We start from the raw sequence: 17,108 nt of genomic DNA on the forward strand, positions 1-17,108 counted from the left end.
TTATCCAAATCCTTGTTAGCCTTTCTATATTTTTTTCTCAATATTGTTAGGCTAATGATTCCCACAAAATCCTACATCACGGCTTAGCAAAATAAAATAGTTTGGTCACAAAATTATGTACTATTAGTGAACCCCATTTCCTCCATTTCATTTCACCAACAGCTTGCCATGGCGATCTAATCTCTTTTCCATCTACCCCAAACCTTGATGTTCAAGATCCAGTTCAATTTTATCTCAGGCATTCAATGCACATTTATTTAGCACAGGCTATTGCCAACTACCGTGTTGAGACTTGGAGTTAGAAAGAAGGGAGATCAATCTTGCCTTTAAGGACACCATCTTTTATTATGAAGAAAGAGAAGTTGGCAACATTATGAAAACTTGTAAGAAATGTAAAGATAAAATATACCCACAATGGTATGGAAATGGAAAAAGTAAAGTGCCTGAGCAAATACAAGGCATGCTCTTTAAGATTTTACCCAGTTGTAAAATCTGGGGTATGCACCAAGTTATGAATTATCTGTAAAGCTAAGAGGTAACGGAATGCTTTAGTTAGTGCTTGTGTAGTCCTTTTGCAAGAGTAAATATTCAATGAATGATTGAAACATTGCAAAAGCAACACTATGATAGTTATTGCCCTAAAATATAATTAGCAATTCTTTTTGGCACTACTTTTCATAAGAAAAATAAAGTATAACATAGGATTATGTAGCTAATTACCAGAATTGTAGTGACAACAACAGTCTTATTCTCAAGCCCAGAGGTGTCGTTTCCAGAAGGTAGCTCAGTAAGGGTAACAACCATTTTGTCCACTTCACTCCAGTATCCAATCTGAAAACGGTTACAGAAGGTAGGCAAATGGATAAATGACTTTTTTTTTTATTAGCAAAGCATTTAATTATTTTCTAATCCATGCCTGAATCTGAAATCTGAAGTTATCCTATATTAACTAGGCTTCTTCTAAACACTGATGTGTCCTTGATATATGTGAATCTAATAGGAACAGAAAGGGACTATAAAACAAACAAACTATTCTTAAAAGCAGTTTGTCTTTTTATGTTCATTTGTCATATTCGCCAAGGATCATTTGTTTGGGAGTGATCATATAGAAATATAAGTAAAGTCCAAAGAGTGGCATTTTGGTCATAAAAGTAAAATAATATATATTGAACAGTAGTGGTTATGTTTTGTCTTCTGAACCGTGAACTTTCAGCAATAGTTCTTTTTCTTAGCAGCAAATTCTTTTTCCTACCATGGTCTAAAAGAAAAGTATAACAGTTCTATTTAAAGATTACTTTTCAGTATTACTTACCAGTAGTGAATAGACTTGAAATAGAAAAAAAATAACATTTAAAAATATGTCTGGTTCTGGAAGTTGTTAAGCTCTATGTGAACACACATCTTCAGGACTCGTTGGACGATGAGGGGATGGGTTAGCTAACTCACCTCACACAGAGAGAACTGCCTTTAAATCACTAATGATTTACCTTCCGGGGACCATTTGTTTTGAGCTCCATGATGTTAATTGTATAGTTTATTCTTTTTCCATTCTGGTCAAACTTTATATTTCCTGAGAGACCTTCAACCTGAACCTAATAAGGAAATGGGAAGGGAGCACAGTTACAAATTTACTTCAACCAAAGATACAAACTGTACAGATTACTCTCACCGGGCTCAAGTCCAGAAAACTACATTTATAAGGTTTCTTTTCCACCTCCCACCCGCCTTTGTGTAGTTAGGAAAGAATACTCCCTCCATGTGAAACATAAGGAATAAAAGAAGGATGACTGATTCCGCAGAGAAAAAAATGAGAGCCATTGTTAAATCACATGAACAACTGTGTTGAGTGACTGACCTGTTTGAGGGCCCTTTCTATTTCTACACCTTGTCCCCAGGGGACTGCGGGGTTGGCCAGACAGTCTCCCGCATTCCCCCTTCGGGAGATTTCAATTCTCTGCTTCCGTAGGTTGCGGAAAGCTTCAGTCATCACTTGAACAGCATCATAGGTCAGAGCAGAAGTATACTGAAAAATATCACACACATTTCATGAGAATGGGAGAAAATTCAACCTCACCACCATCAAGACTGCAGTTGCCCACCATACAATACCATATCAAGTCCAAGAATTCAGACACTGTCTGTGCATCTAGGAACTTAAGAATCTAAGAGAAGTGGTACAGGATATTGGGACTGTGGAAAGTATCTTGATGTGCAACATTTTCTGTTATGTTAATATGTCAGTTATTTCAGGGGACACCTTTTATAATAATTATGCCAATGTTTTTGTCTTTTCTAATCAGTTTCTTATGTGAGCACCACGTTATGGCCTACTCTGGTGATACAGAAAATTATCAAATCAATCAATAACTGTTTTTCCACTGTCTACTGAGAAATTCATGTGGCAATAAGGAAAACGTATTGATCAGTTTCACAATTCTTTATCTCTAAACAACCTTACTGATGCTCATGTAGACCTGCAATGGACTTTGGAGTCTTTGTTTCTAATGCCCCCTAAATGTTTATGGTAATCAAATTGAACTACCACCAAACTTCATAATTTCTATGCCCCCTTCATGCTTCAACAGTCTATAACATTGGTTCCAAACCATGGTATTCAGATCCCATTGGCACAACAAAGTTATTGCAGGTGCTAAGAATCAAGCAGGAAAAAAACAAAACAAAACAAAACTACATGTGTATTAAGCATTGGCTGTATTATTATGTGAACACTAGAGGCCCGATGCACAAAATTTGTGCAAGGGGCTCGGCCCTGGCAGCTGCAGCTGCTGCCTCAGCCCTCACAGCCCCAGCTTCATCCAGAAGGTTGTCCGGACGGTCTTTCAGCTGTTTTGCCGTCCAGTCTAATTAACATATTACACTTTTATTATTATAGATATATATATATTGCCATCCATCAAATGTATGATGCTGCTGCCAATAATAATAAATCACATCCTATATAATAAAAGCCTAATATGCTAAGTGCCTGCTCAACTGGTTGGCCATTCAACCAATCAAAGCATAATATGCTAATGATATGCTAAGGCCACTCAACTGCTCGCTATGACGTGCACTGACCACCAGGGGGCAGACACATCAACTGGTAGGTTAGCTTGCTGCTGGGGTCTGGCAGAGATGAGGACTGAACTGGATGGGCAGGACATGCCCTGGAGCCCTCCTGTGGCCCCTCCCTTGCTGGCCAACCTCCAGTGTCCCATCCCGGCCCCAATCATGCACCGGTGGGGTCCCTTGGTCTGGCCTGCACCCTCTCGCAATCCGGGACCCCTCGGGGGATGTTGGGGAGCCGGTTTTGGCCCGATCCCATAGGCCAGGCCGAGGGACCCTACTGGTGCATGAATTCCTGCACCGGGCCTCTAGTTTTAACATAAAAGCTTTAAAGAATGCTGAGGAAGTTTCTGTTATTGAGTATTTTCCAATCTGTAGGTAACAAAAGTACAGTGTAGCTAGGGGGGAAAAGTACACTATCATACTGACTTTGTGACACTCTAAAATTCTTAACCATGAATCCAAAATGAGCACTTAATGTTTCTAAACAATCCTCCTTTCTTTAATGACTTAGTTCTTCCACTCTCAGAAATGACTACAGTATTTTATAACTTCTTTTATCTTCATATACCCATGCCTCCGTATACTTCTTTTGCTCTGAATTCCTGCTGATTATCTTGCCCAACATGATAAATAGAAACGATCAGACAAAACCCCCTTATATCTCAACCCAACATGACCCAGCTCCACATTATCTGCTTCCCTTGTGAGTTGACATGTGAGGTGACCATACTCCCACATCAGGACAGCTACTCCAACAGTGCACTCACTCCCTCCCTCTGATCTTAAGAACACCCCCCCCCCCCCCGACCCTGTGCCATTACAACCTCAATATCCTGCATCAGCCTTTTTTCTCTCTTTGGGTCATCTCTATTAGCAAATAAACTTAGGCTCAGTCATTGAAAGAGCCATGAAGTTAAATTGCATCCATATGCTCCAACATTATTTCCTTATTGATGCTCTTCTTGCCCAACCCACTCCCAGTCACTCTCCTTCACATGATCTTGTTTATTCTCTTCATAGCTTCCACCAGTATCTGAGTATTTTGTTCATGCATTCTTCATTTGTCTCCATCTCTCTTCCCTACTAGCATATTTACTCTAGGGAAGCAGAAAACTTGTCTGATTTGTCTGCCACCACTGAATTCTCAGAGTCCAGGGCAGGGCTGGGCACACTGAAGAGAGGGAGGGAGGGAGGGAGGGAGGGAAAGAAGGAGGGAAGGAGGGAAGGAAGAATTGAAAGGAAGGTCAGAGATCTTCATATGGTCCCCATCTTTATGGGACTCACATTCTCTCCTAGTCCAGTGAAAAGATATATAGACAGATAACTACAATAAACCTATTATAATATTACTAGAGGCCCGGTGCATGAAATTCATGCATGGGTAGGGCCCCTTGGCCTGGCCGGCAATCAGGGCTGATCAGAGCCTTCCAACTGCCAGGTGGGGCCTACCTTCATTCCATGCCGCCCCCTGGTGGGTCAGCGCATGTCATAGCTAGCGATCGAACTCCTGGTCTCCTGGTTGAACTCCCACAGGGACAATTTGCATATTAGGCTTTTATATATATAGATAAATTGGTTTGATGGTGGATAGCTATCTGTCTTGTTTGTTTTTTAAATATGAGAGATGTTACACTAAGGCAAATGAGAAAATAATTTATGTGATATAAATTATCCCCTCCATGAATCTAGAATTTTTAAATTTTTTTTTCATTTATAATTTATATTAAATATTATTTTGTATTAGGTATACATCATAGTGGTTAGATAGCCATATGCTTTACAAAATGTTTCCCTCAATATTTCCAGTACCAAATTGGCACCATACATACTTATTACATTATTATTCACTATATTCCCTATGTTATACTTTACATCTCCATGACTATTTTGTAACTACCAACCTGCACTTCTTAATCCCTTCACCTTTTTCACCCATCCTCCACATCTCCTCCCCTCTAGCAACCTTCAGTGTGTTCTCTGTGTCAGAATCTATTACAATTTTGTTTATTTTGTTCTTTAGATTCCACATATATGTGAATTCACAGGGTATTTGTCTGCTTCCAAACATTTTTAAGCCTCTATTTTTAATAGCACAATTGTAGTGTGAAATCATTCATTTAATCTGTATGAATTAGTTTAGTTGAATTGCTTTCATTTTATCATGAGAGTGAATCAAATTTAATGGGAAAGTTGAGAGGAAGAAAAAGAAAAAATTATTTGAAGGTCATGTGTACTGCAACTGAAAACTCTTAACTGTAATGATATGCATATTTACCTCTAAATTTTCCTACTGGAATTTCTCCTCTTGTGCTAGTTAAGCAATGTCATTGCATGCCTATATGTGAGTCCTCTTTGACACATGTAGATTATATCCTGGATGGTGGTACTGGAGTTTCCTACAAATACCTGAACTAGACAAATCTAAACAAAACCTATTACCATTTTTTCCAAAATCTGTAACCCTTCCCTTCAAAGTGTGTATGCAAGAAATTAGCAAAATATAGTATGTTACACATCCATGTAGGCAATTTATATTCACAGATTTAAAATGTAAATGGGAACCTATCCTAAGAAAATATTATCAAATACAAATATTTTACATACAAAGAAATGAATTTCAGTATTATATGTATTAAATTTCTGCCAGTAAAGAGATGTTTAAAAACTATGCTTTCTGTCTTGAGGAAGTATTATGCAGCCATTAGAAGTGATGTTAATGCCTTAGCTGGTTTTGCTCAGTGGATAGAGCATCGGCCTGTGGACTGAAGGGTCCTGGGTTCAAGAAGGGCACATGCCCAAGTTGCGGGTTCAATCCCCAGTGGGGGGCATACAGGAGGCAGCCTGTCAATGATTCTCTCTCGTCGTTGATGTTTCTATCTCTCTCTCTCTCTCCCTTCCTCTCTGAAATCAATAATTATATATATTTTTAAAAGTGATAATAAAGATTTTGTAACTGTTTGAGTAATGCTAATTATAAAATAAGTGAAAAGATTATTACAACTAATTAAAAATATTTTTCTACAAAATGAGAGTAGTTTTTCAAAAAGTTCATATCCCTTTGACAAAAAAGGGAAAGAAAGATAAAATTGTTTTTAATAATGAGGAAATGTACATGATTATATTTTCCAAGTATTCTACAGTATCCAAGTACCATTTAGAAAAAAAGCAGCAACACCTGTTTATATTAAAATCATTGTTTTAAATCATATCTACTTAAGAAAAGACTTGTTGGAAAAATAGGAGCTATAAATCAAGATTTATCTGCCTCACTTACATGTTTGTTTCTATTCCCTTAAAGAAAAAAGAAAACATATTCATCTGCTTTCTTATACAGCAACCAGTTCCTTGCCAATGTGATTCTCACAATAAAGGTTAGGTCACTGAGCAAGCAATAGAACTTAAATTGAATAAATTGAATATTTCAAAAAGGATTGCTATTTGCATTTGAAAATTATGATAATAGTTAAAAGCCAAAATCTTTACTGAGTGAGCTTGCTCACATTTCTAGGAGAAAGGTAAAGGTATAAAGCCATCTGCTAAATGTTTGAGAGGCCTATAAAAGTTGGTAAGCTACATTAAAAAATAAGATTACTTTGAATGAACTAAAACCACTTACAGTAGTTCCATGTGGCATGTTATAATTATGATTCAGAGCCTGATTTTTCTTTTATGAAGAAAAAGCCCTTTCAACCTTTTTTCAAATGTTCAAATCTAATCAAGTCTCCAGCCTATTATCATTTTAAATTAAAAGTCACAATCATAGAAACTCAATTCTGGGCCGAGAGAAAATCAACAGCCTCTGTATCCAGAGTTCCATTTTGTTTATGTTCTGCATATGTGGCTCATTTCTTTTTCTAAACAAATATGTTCACATTTTGATTGGATAGTTAAATATTTCAGTTTTATCCTACCATTCACTAAACTAGATGTAAATTAATGGAAGGGAACATGATGGCAGTGAAACTACGTTTCTCTTTCTTGGAAAACAAATGCATCATCTCTGCCCTGATGTTTATGTTCTGTGAAATCCCTCAGCTGGGCTGGAAACTTATTTTCCGTGGGGGGCCGTTATGGTGTGCAGTGTTATATCACAACCACATCATGTCTCGACTTTAGAAGAAATCTGGGAAAATGGTTTGTTATGGACCATTTTCCAAATGCGCTTTGTATTTCATTCTAAATGTATATTTATTAATACTTATTTTTCTAAAATACAATGAAATAGGCATTTCAAATATGTTTCCTGTGCCCAATAGTCATCAGACAATATTCAGTAATACATTACTGTAACCACTGATAACCAGAAAACAATAGTCTGACATCCAAAATAAAGAGGAAATGAAAAGTAGCTCTATATACCTATAGAATTTAGTGAATATGCAAAAAGTATAAATAGGCCAAAATATAAAATTTTATGGGTCATCATAATGATAGCACCTATTCCTAAATATATGTTATCTGCACCATGCTGAAATAGAAAAAAAAATATCACTCAAAAAAAGAAGTACTAGACTTCAGGTATTAAGAAGTATTAAAACATGTCCTATGAGTGGCCACTTTCCAAATTTCCCTTGAAATTGAGTTTAGTTGAGAAAGCACTGCACATAGCATCAAAAGACAGAGCTCAAGCCTTGATTTTATCATTAACTTTTCAGTCATTTTTTAAATAGCATCAGTTATTTAGTTAAATAAAAGTATTAAACACAATGATATCTCTAGATGAATTTATACAATATAATTCTCAGTTTCTTCATGCTATAATATTATCAACAGGGTCAAAATTGATGAGCTCTAAGAAAAATAAGTAAGCCTGTAAGAAAAATTTTATAAACCTTTTTTTTTAAAGATTCTTGGCAATGTCTAAGAATCAACTAGAGCCACAGGAAAAGAATAGTATTGAATACATTATACACTAAAAATTATTCACTTGACTTAATTTCAAATTCAACTGCAGTGTACCTTCTGAAAAAGAGCTGCCGGTGATAAGGTCATCTTTAATTTCCTGTAAAGCCTTTTGAATGTGCCCTTTGAAACTTCAAAAACAATCACAAAATCTTCACAAAAACATTAGTGGATCAGCAGGAACTCTTATTCATGGCTGGTGGGAATGCAAAGTGATATAACCACTTTGGGAGGTAGCTGGGCAGTTTCTTACAAAACTAAACATCGTTTTACTCTGTGATCCAGCAATAGCACCAGTCAGTGTTTACCCAGAGGAGTTGAAACCGTATGTCTACTCAAAAACCAGCACACAGATGTCCACAGTAGCTTTATTCTTACTTGTCAACACTTGGAAGCAAACAAGGTGTCCTTCGGTAGGTTAATTGGTAATTAAATTGTGGTGCATACAAACAATGAATAATGTTTGTGCTCAAAAGAAATGAGCTACCAGCCATGAAAATACCTGGAGGAACTTTAAGTGGACATACTAAGCAAAAAAAGCCAATCTGAAAAGACTGCATACTATATGATTCCATCTATGTGCTATTCTAGAAAAGGCAAAACTATGGAGAAAGTATAAAGGTCAGTGGTTGCTAGGAGATGGGGGTGGAAGGAGTGATGAATAGAAAGAGCACAGAGGAATTTTAGAACAGAGAAAATATTCTATATATAAAACTATAAAAATGGAAGCATGTTATTAGTCCAAACCCATAGAATGTAGAACAGCAAGAGTGAACCATATTGTAAGCTATGGACCTTGAGTAATTATGATATGCCAATGTAGATTCATGAATTCTAATAAATCTTACCACTCTGGTGAGTGAAGTTGATATTGCAGGAGTCTATGTATGTGTGGGGATAGAGGGTATATGGGGAATCTCTGTACGTTTTGCTCAATTTTGCTGGGAACCTAAGAGTTCCATAAAATATAAATTCTTAATTTAAAAAAATAAAAGTACTCAACATCTTTAGTGAACACACAAGCTGTATCACATTTCCAAGGGTGAAAAGACAGGTTCCTTGGCAAGAAACCAACATTAACGTGTGTTTTTTTATTATTCTCTATAGTACAAATAATTTTTAACCCACTGTGATATTTTTCACTCAAGGGTCTTCATGTAAAAAGTATCCATTTAAAACAACATATTTTTGCCTAAATTTTCCAGTTGGCTATTGACCCTGACTGAAAATCTTGCTATGGACCAAGACTTTTATGTCCTGAAACTTTTGATTCACTTAAGGATTCAAATTTTCAGATACACCTAATCAGATTCATCAAGATAGAAGAAGATACTCAAATCAACACATGGTATGGTTTTGATTCACCCAGAGGTAGGTAAAGGCTTTCTTAGAAGCAGATCTTTATTTTGTTGGTTGCATAAATTCCTTCACCTGACTCTCTTCACTTTCTGGAAATCTTTGCAAAAAGGGAAAGTTCCTCATTTTTTCTAATTTATGAAAAATAAAATTAATAGTTTCCAGGGTGAATTAGGATTTGATTTTGGCAGCTGGAGTCCAGGGATGACTACCTGCAAGCCACTACAATCTGAGAGACAGAAGAACCATTAGGTGTTACATAGATTTAGCAAAAATTACAAATGTAGTGTTGTTTTTTTATTATGTGCCTAAATTAGCTCTTTAACCATGATATTATAAATCTGGGAGAAATCTTAGAGATCACCTACAATAGTTCCCTTTAGAGACAAAGAAATGTGAACATGAGATGAACTTAGATACCCTGCATTATAATTACAAATAATAAAAATACATGTACATTTTAATGGTGTAATATATACATACTAGAGGCCCGGTGCACGAAATTTGTACATTTGGGGGGGGGATCCCTCAGCCCTCAGGGGATGTCCAACCTACGGGGAGCTGGCCTAAGCCCTCAGTCAGACATCCTTAGCGCTGTGGAGGAGGAGGGAGAGGCTCCTGCCACCGGCACTGAGCTCACCAGTCGTGAGCCCAGCTTCTGGCTAAGCGGCGCTCCCCCTGTGGGACCGCACTGACTACCAGGGGGCAGCTCCTGCATTGAGCATCTGCCTCCTGGTGGTCAGTGTGCGTCATAGCGACTGGTCATTCCGCCATTCGGTAGATTTGCATATTAGCCTTTTATTATATAGTATTATATAGTATAATGTAACCATTTTTAAAAATTGAGTAGACTGGTGGTTGCTATAGGGGAGGGGGTTTGGAGCACTGGATGAAAGAGGTTAAGGGATTAAGAAGTATAAATTGGTAGCTACAAAATAGTTATGGGGATGTGAAATACAGCATAGGAAACACAGTCAATAATATTGTGATAACTATGGTGCCAGGTGAATACTAGAAATATCAGGGGGAACCCTTTGTAAAGTATATGATCATCTAACCACTATGCTGTACACATGAAACCAATATAAAATAATACTAATAGTAAAGTTTAATTAAAGAATGCTCTTAAAGTTAAAAATATCTCTTTCCAAGATATGTAATTTTATCAATATCAAATTATTAATTTGTGGGTTTATTTTGCTCATATACACATTTTTTTAAACCATAAGGATCTAAACATGTCCAGCCTGTAGGTTCTCATGGCAAAATGCTTTAATATCAAAAGTAGGGGATTCCAATGTCAGCTGTGGTTTTGGTCAGTTAAAACATTCACGAAGCAGAATTAATTCTGTTAGGCCACCAGGGTGCTATTTAATGCATGGCACTAATTACTGGACTGAAAAGATTATACTATTTTCAGACAGGCTTAATAACTCTCTTAGGACAGCAATTAAGAAAGTTGGAGTCTTTGCTGTAAAGTCATTTCTTGAGTAAAATGGGATTCCTGTGGGAAAGGCACTCTTTAAATGCCACTCAAATATTAGTCACATATTATTGTTAAATTCACCGTCAGCAAGACATGGAAAACACAGAGTCTAAATAAGGTATAAATTGTTGCTATGACAAGGTAGAATGTATAGTTATATGTTGCAAGTTGTTGAAGACACCAAAAAAAATCTATCTAAAAATAAAAATAGTTGTAAATTATTTTTGAGAGAGTAGCAAATCATCTTTAAAATCTTCCTTGTTTTGGGGGGAAAAAAAGGTAAGGGAAGTAAAAATGCCAATTTTAATTGTGCCATTTACTTCCAGGTGCCATGAAGGTGTAGGTCTGATAACTGGAGTCATTTTACATTGCATCAAGTAAAATAATGCTACTCTTCTGCCATGGCTGAATAAAAAAAAAAACACATAAATACTAGAGCAGAAATTTAAACCAAATTTTATAGCGATGATAATTACCTATTTTTTCTTTCTCAGTGATTTGACATTTTCAAAGCATTTATATTTTTTCATTTTATTACTCTTCGTTGCAACAAATACTCATTATGTGCCTATTCTGTGCAAACCACTGTATGAGATTCGGGCCCAATAAGATTACAAGTGATACAGACTTCCTTTCAGGTTCCTGTTTTTAATCAACAAATATCTCTCAATCAAATTTATATCAATATGTTATAAATGAATGATTATGCTTTTGCGATTATTATTTATTTTACAAATAAAGAAATTGAAAGAATTGGCAAATACAACAAATACATTTACTTCCTGCCACTTTTATGCCACAAACCCCAATTCATACAACTATCATCTGTTGCCTAGATTTTTTGCAGCATCTTACTAAAGCTCCCCTGCCACCACATGCACCCCCTACAATCTATTGTCACCAAGGCAATCACAATAATCTTCCTTTACCAAAACCATGGTCATCAGTCACCTCTAGTAGTTCCCTGTTGCTCTCAGAATAGCACACAAAATCCCTTAGGCACACAAGATCTGGATCCTGCATGTTTCTATAGTACTGGTTCTGAGAATTCTCTCAAAACACCTCTGTTCAACCTTCAGGCCTATGGAAATATTTATATCTTCCTTGCACTGGGGACTTTACATGCCTTATTTCCTCTCTGCAGAGCCATTGACCCTTCTTTCTTCTAATTCCTACATCTCCTTTAGGTTTCACATTCCATATTGCTTCTTCTAAGTAGCCTTTCCTTGTTTCCAGAACTTAGGAGCTTCTGATGGGAACTGGAACAGTGCCTTTGCTTCCATCTATTTGTTCTTTCAGAAAGTCTTTATTAGAGCACTGTCACACCCCTAGCAAAGTTAGCACTCTATTCTTTATTTTTTATCAATCCTCACCTGAAGGTATTATGTCATCGCTTTTTAGAGCATGGAAGAGAGAGGGAAGGACCTAGAGAAACCAGGATGTGAGAGAAACACATCCATTGGTTGCCTCCTGCACATGCCTGTCCAGGGCCCAGGAAGGGGAGGAGTCTGCAACCAAGCTAGGGGCCCTTGAATGGAATGGAACCCGAACCCTTAAGTCTGCAGGCTGAGGTTCTATCCACTGAACCAAACCGGATAGGGCTCAACCCTAGAGATTAAAAAAAATAAATAAATGCCCAGCCGGCATGGCTCAGTGGTTAAGTGTAGACCTATGAACCCAGAGGTCACTGGTTGGATTCCCGTCAGGGCCAACATCAGGGTTGTGGGCTCCATCCCCAATGGTGGGCGTGCAGGAGGCAGCAAATCAATGATTCTCTGTCATCATTGATGTTTCTATGTCTCTCTCCCTCTGCCTACCTCTCTGAAATCAATAAAAATGTATTTTAAAAAGAAAGAAAGAAAGTCTTTATTAAATAGCTACTATGTGCCAGGCCTTATTCTAGGAGCTTGGGATCCATCAGTGAACAAAAAAACAACAACAGAATCCCCGCTGCCATGGCACTTATAAGAGGAGACAACTACCAAAGTAATGAATAGATTAATTATAAATACAGTACACTAGAAGGACATATGGTGGGGGCAGAACAGAGTAAGGGCAATGGTACATACCTTGACAGGTGCAGAAATTGCAATTTTATAAATTTTATTTTTTAAAATATATTTTTATTGATTTCAGAGAAGAAGGGAGAGGGAGAGAAACATCAATGATGAGAGGCAATCATTGATTGGCTGCCTCCTGCATGCCCCCCACTGGGGATCAAGCCTGCAACCCAGGCATGTGCCCTTGACTGGAATTGAACCTGGGACCCTTCAGTCCGCAGGCCGATGCTCTATCCATTGAGCCAAACTGGCTAGGGCAGAAATTGCAATTTTAAATAGAGATTCTGCTATTGTCTTCCTTGAGTAGATGGCATTTGAACAAAGATCTAAAGAGTGCAGGAGGCTTAGCCATGGAGATATTTAAGAGGAGAATGGTACAGAAGAGGAAATAGCACAAACACCTTAAAGTGCTTAAGAAAGAACAAAAAGGCCCATGTGGCTGAGGCAGCGTGAGCAATGGGTGGGGAGAGTGCAGATAGAGAAGGTCATGTGACCAGGAGACAGAGGATTTAGGGCTTTATCAGCCAATGGGATGACTTTGGTTTTCCCTCAGGTGAAACACACAGCCATTGGGGGGCTTGGAGCAGACAGTGTGACATATTCTAATTGTGGTTTTAAAAGGACCACAGACATGGTGTGGAGGAAGGGGAACCAGTATAGGCGATCATTCCAATGATCCTGGCAGAGACGATGGTGGTTGGATTTAGACGGCACAGAAGAGGTGATAAGAAGGGAGCCAGAGCTGATAGGATTTGCTGACAGATTGAATGTGGGTTACTGGGGAAAAATAACAACTGAAAAGAAAAGATTGTTGAGGGAATAGTTTGCAGGGCTTAAATGTTGTGAATCTCCCTGAATCTGTCTTGAGCGATTGCATCGCTTTGAGTCTCCATATATGTTGCACTTTCCTAAGTGCCTCCCCTGCTTTCCCTCTTGCTCAGCCATGTGCAAAGCCCTGCTCAGGTGCCCCCCCCCCCCCCCCCCCCCCCCCCCGCCCCGCTCAGAAAGCCTTCCTTACCATCACTCCTCCCATTCTGGCATAACCAGAAGCAGCGCTGCCATATTTTACATGTAGCTTTCTCTATATTTGCTTATTGCCATGTTTGTCTCTTCCGTTCAACAGTGGAATATATATTGAGTTTCTGGTCCACTAGTACATGAACATACATGTCTTTGTTCGGATGAACTCCTACTTAAAGCCATATTCTCCCAGGGATTTTCTGTAAATGTGATCAAGCTTCCAAAGCCATACAAACTCTGCCTCCTAGTGACACCTATGTTTCTAAAGCTGTGCTAAGTCATTGTAAATGTTGAGTCTTCACGGCAACCTGGGAATTAATAGCTACTGCTGAATTGTGGAGACAAGAACTGCACATCCAACACTGAATCAGGGCCACAGTGTTTAAAGCGTATGCTCTGTGCTGCTCTCCACCATGAGGGGCCAGCAGGATCTCTCTGACATTTGGCAGGAGCACCCAAGAGGGAGGGCAAAGGGAGTGAAATGCTACAGCAGGGAGGGAGCAAAGAAAGGTCACCAGGCAGGCTCTCAACAGAGGGAAATTTGGTGCTGAGTTTTGGCAAAAATGTTAAAAGAATGCACTGCCAAGATCTCTCCTACCCCCGAATCACTTTGCATTTTCATGCATGACATGGGAACTGTAATAATGATATGACTTCCACAAGAAAAAAAATCATCTCATTTTGCTTTCATCTTTCTCCCAGCAGGCAGCAGTGGGAGGCAACACAATGACTAATAGAGTATTCAAAGAGGGCACTTTAGTTCCATGTGAGGATGAATGCCATTTGCACTCTTCATCTGATAACTTAAATGGTACCATCTCTGAATGGATGGAAGCCTGCAATTCCACACAACTGGGTCAGTAGTCAGACCTCCACTGAGCGAGGGGGACACACAGTGACACCGGCTGGAAAACTCGGTGTCCACTGGCCTTTGCAGAAGCCTGTTAGGTGACAGTAGTTCCACAAGCCCACACTGCAGTTACACGCAGTATTCATGCTGAATCTCAATCGAAGTCACCAAACAAGTCACCTAGTTTTGAGAGAAAATGAACTCTGGGTTATTCTTTCACATCCTATGGGATGCTTTTTGGAATTTGACTTGAAGTTAATAGGATCCATTTACACATCCAAAAGTTGAGAACTTCAAAAGCTTTGGATCCTTATTGAGAACTAGTCTCATAGCCAGACACAAATTGAAAGACAAACATCAATATTTGTTTTTTCCAAGATGTGCAGAAAAACAACACAAAGTGTCTCTGTGACGGAGAGACATAACTGTGAGAGCAACTGAAATAACACTGTCTTGGACTGATTCATACACAAGCTATTTATGATACACAAAGAAACAGACTAAATCTATGCATCTAAAAATGTTTTGCAACGTTTGCTCTTAATTTTTGTAAGTCTAGTTTCGTAAAGAATGAACATCATCTTCTGCCACTCACTCCTCGTCCCACTCTTTGCCAGGTTTTACTCTTATCTCTGCTCTCAATAAGGTGACCACCAGCGGAGAAATACCTTCCTATAAATAGCAGGAATATTTGATATTTGGAGCTAAATCTGTGCATGTATGTGTATACCCAATAAAATTCACGGAATAAACAGATGAAGACCTCAACGTGTCCAAACCCATGAAAAATAAAAGAGCAATCTGCATGGTACTTGTATCAGAGCAGTGCATTGCACTCAGCATTCAGAGATTCTATGTCTTTTTTAATTACTAAAATCAATTGAGATTTTTATCTTCTTCCTAAAGTGTCCCAGAGAACAGGCTACTAGCGAGCAGGTAGATATCAACGGTGATGTAGATATAGCTGTAGATATTGGCAGGTGGACACATACCTTAATTGTAGTTGTGTGTGCTCCAGGGTATTCTTTTTCTTCCAGTGTTGACCATCTTTCTATAAACTTAGATACCAGGGAATCATCATAGTCCACTATCTGAAATCCAGACACGTTTGCACCCCCAAACTGAATTTTTAATAGGTCTCCATCCGTAAATCCCTAGACAGAGAATACATTTATGTCCAATAGAACTTGACATTTATCAAATAACTCTATGCCTTGTGGATTTTACAAATGTCAAAGAACGTATGAGAGATGAAAAGCCTATAGTAAATGTTTCATGTATTTTCCAGCCAAAATTCTTCACCAGAATCTAGCATAGCCTTGGCATCATAGTGGGTCCTTAATCCATGATTGCTTATTGGCTGTACATACATAAGAGTTCTCCATTTCATGGAGAAGGACTGGGTTTTATTTATTATATCTACCACAGAGCACCTCAGGGGGTTACAGATACTTAGTAATGAGTTACTGCTCCAAGAACTCTAACACTATGAGCAAATTATTCCTATGATCTGAGCTGGTTGCTCTTTTTCTCTACTCTGCAGCTGTGACCCTAGTGGCCCTACACTGCTTTTCTTAGTAGTTCTCCTGTTTCCTGGATCACTTTTCTGTCATCTTTTACTCCTCTCGTCTACTAGAGTCAATAATTTCCTCAGGCACACTGGAGGTAAACTTTTGAGATGTTGAGTGTCTGAAAATACCTTTATTTTGCTCTAACATTTGATTAGTATTTTGGCTGGGCATAGAATTTTAATTCAAAAACCTCAAAGCATTGTTCCATTGACTTTCATGGTTTCTATTGAAAAATGCAATTTTATTATTTCTTATTATTTTTTGGATGTGACCTGCTTCATACACCTGCCCTCTTCCCACCAACCTGAAATCTTTAAAATATTCTATTTATCTCTGCGATTGTATGATGATTTTTTTAAAAAATACTGTGTGTCTCATTTGTGGAATATAATGAACAACATAAACTGATGAACAAAAATAGATCCAGAGACAGAGAAGCATCGAACAGACTGTCAAACTTCAGAGGGAAGGCAGGGGAGGATGGGGGGAGGGGGTAGAGAGCAACCAAAGGACTTGTATGCATGCATATAAGCATAACCAAGGGACACAGACACTAGGGGGGCAATGGGGGGATAAGGACACATATGTAATACCTTAATAAAGAAAAAAATATACATTGTATGTACTCAATGGTCATATTTTTGTCCTTTTTATAGGAAATTTTTCTGAATGTTTCTTTGATAATTTCCTTCCCCTATTTTCACAATTACGTCCATCTAAATGCTTATACTCAGTAACACTGTTTTATATTATACTAGAGGCCCGGTGCACAAAAATTTGTGCACTCGGGGGGC

At 38.1% G+C, this 17,108-nt stretch overlaps 1 protein-coding gene across 8 annotated transcripts in view; it reads right to left on the minus strand.

The window, feature by feature from the left end:
- GRIA2 (glutamate receptor, ionotropic, AMPA 2) overlaps positions 1-17,108 on the minus strand; it is a 116,856-nt gene that overhangs the window by 26,040 nt on the left and 73,708 nt on the right. For all 8 annotated transcript variants that reach the window (XM_005860535.2, XM_005860534.2, XM_014535014.1 and 5 more), the window contains exons 6-9: positions 15,736-15,897; positions 1,856-2,023; positions 1,488-1,592; positions 721-831 (exon numbers count right to left, since the gene is read on the minus strand). In XM_005860535.2, coding sequence (XP_005860597.1) covers positions 721-831; positions 1,488-1,592; positions 1,856-2,023; positions 15,736-15,897 — 546 coding nt within the window. The remainder of the gene's footprint in view (positions 1-720; positions 832-1,487; positions 1,593-1,855; positions 2,024-15,735; positions 15,898-17,108) is intronic.

The sequence above is a fragment of the Myotis brandtii genome, unplaced genomic scaffold (genome assembly GCF_000412655.1).
Source record: "Myotis brandtii unplaced genomic scaffold, ASM41265v1 scaffold136, whole genome shotgun sequence".
Classification (NCBI taxonomy): Eukaryota; Metazoa; Chordata; class Mammalia; order Chiroptera; family Vespertilionidae; genus Myotis; species Myotis brandtii.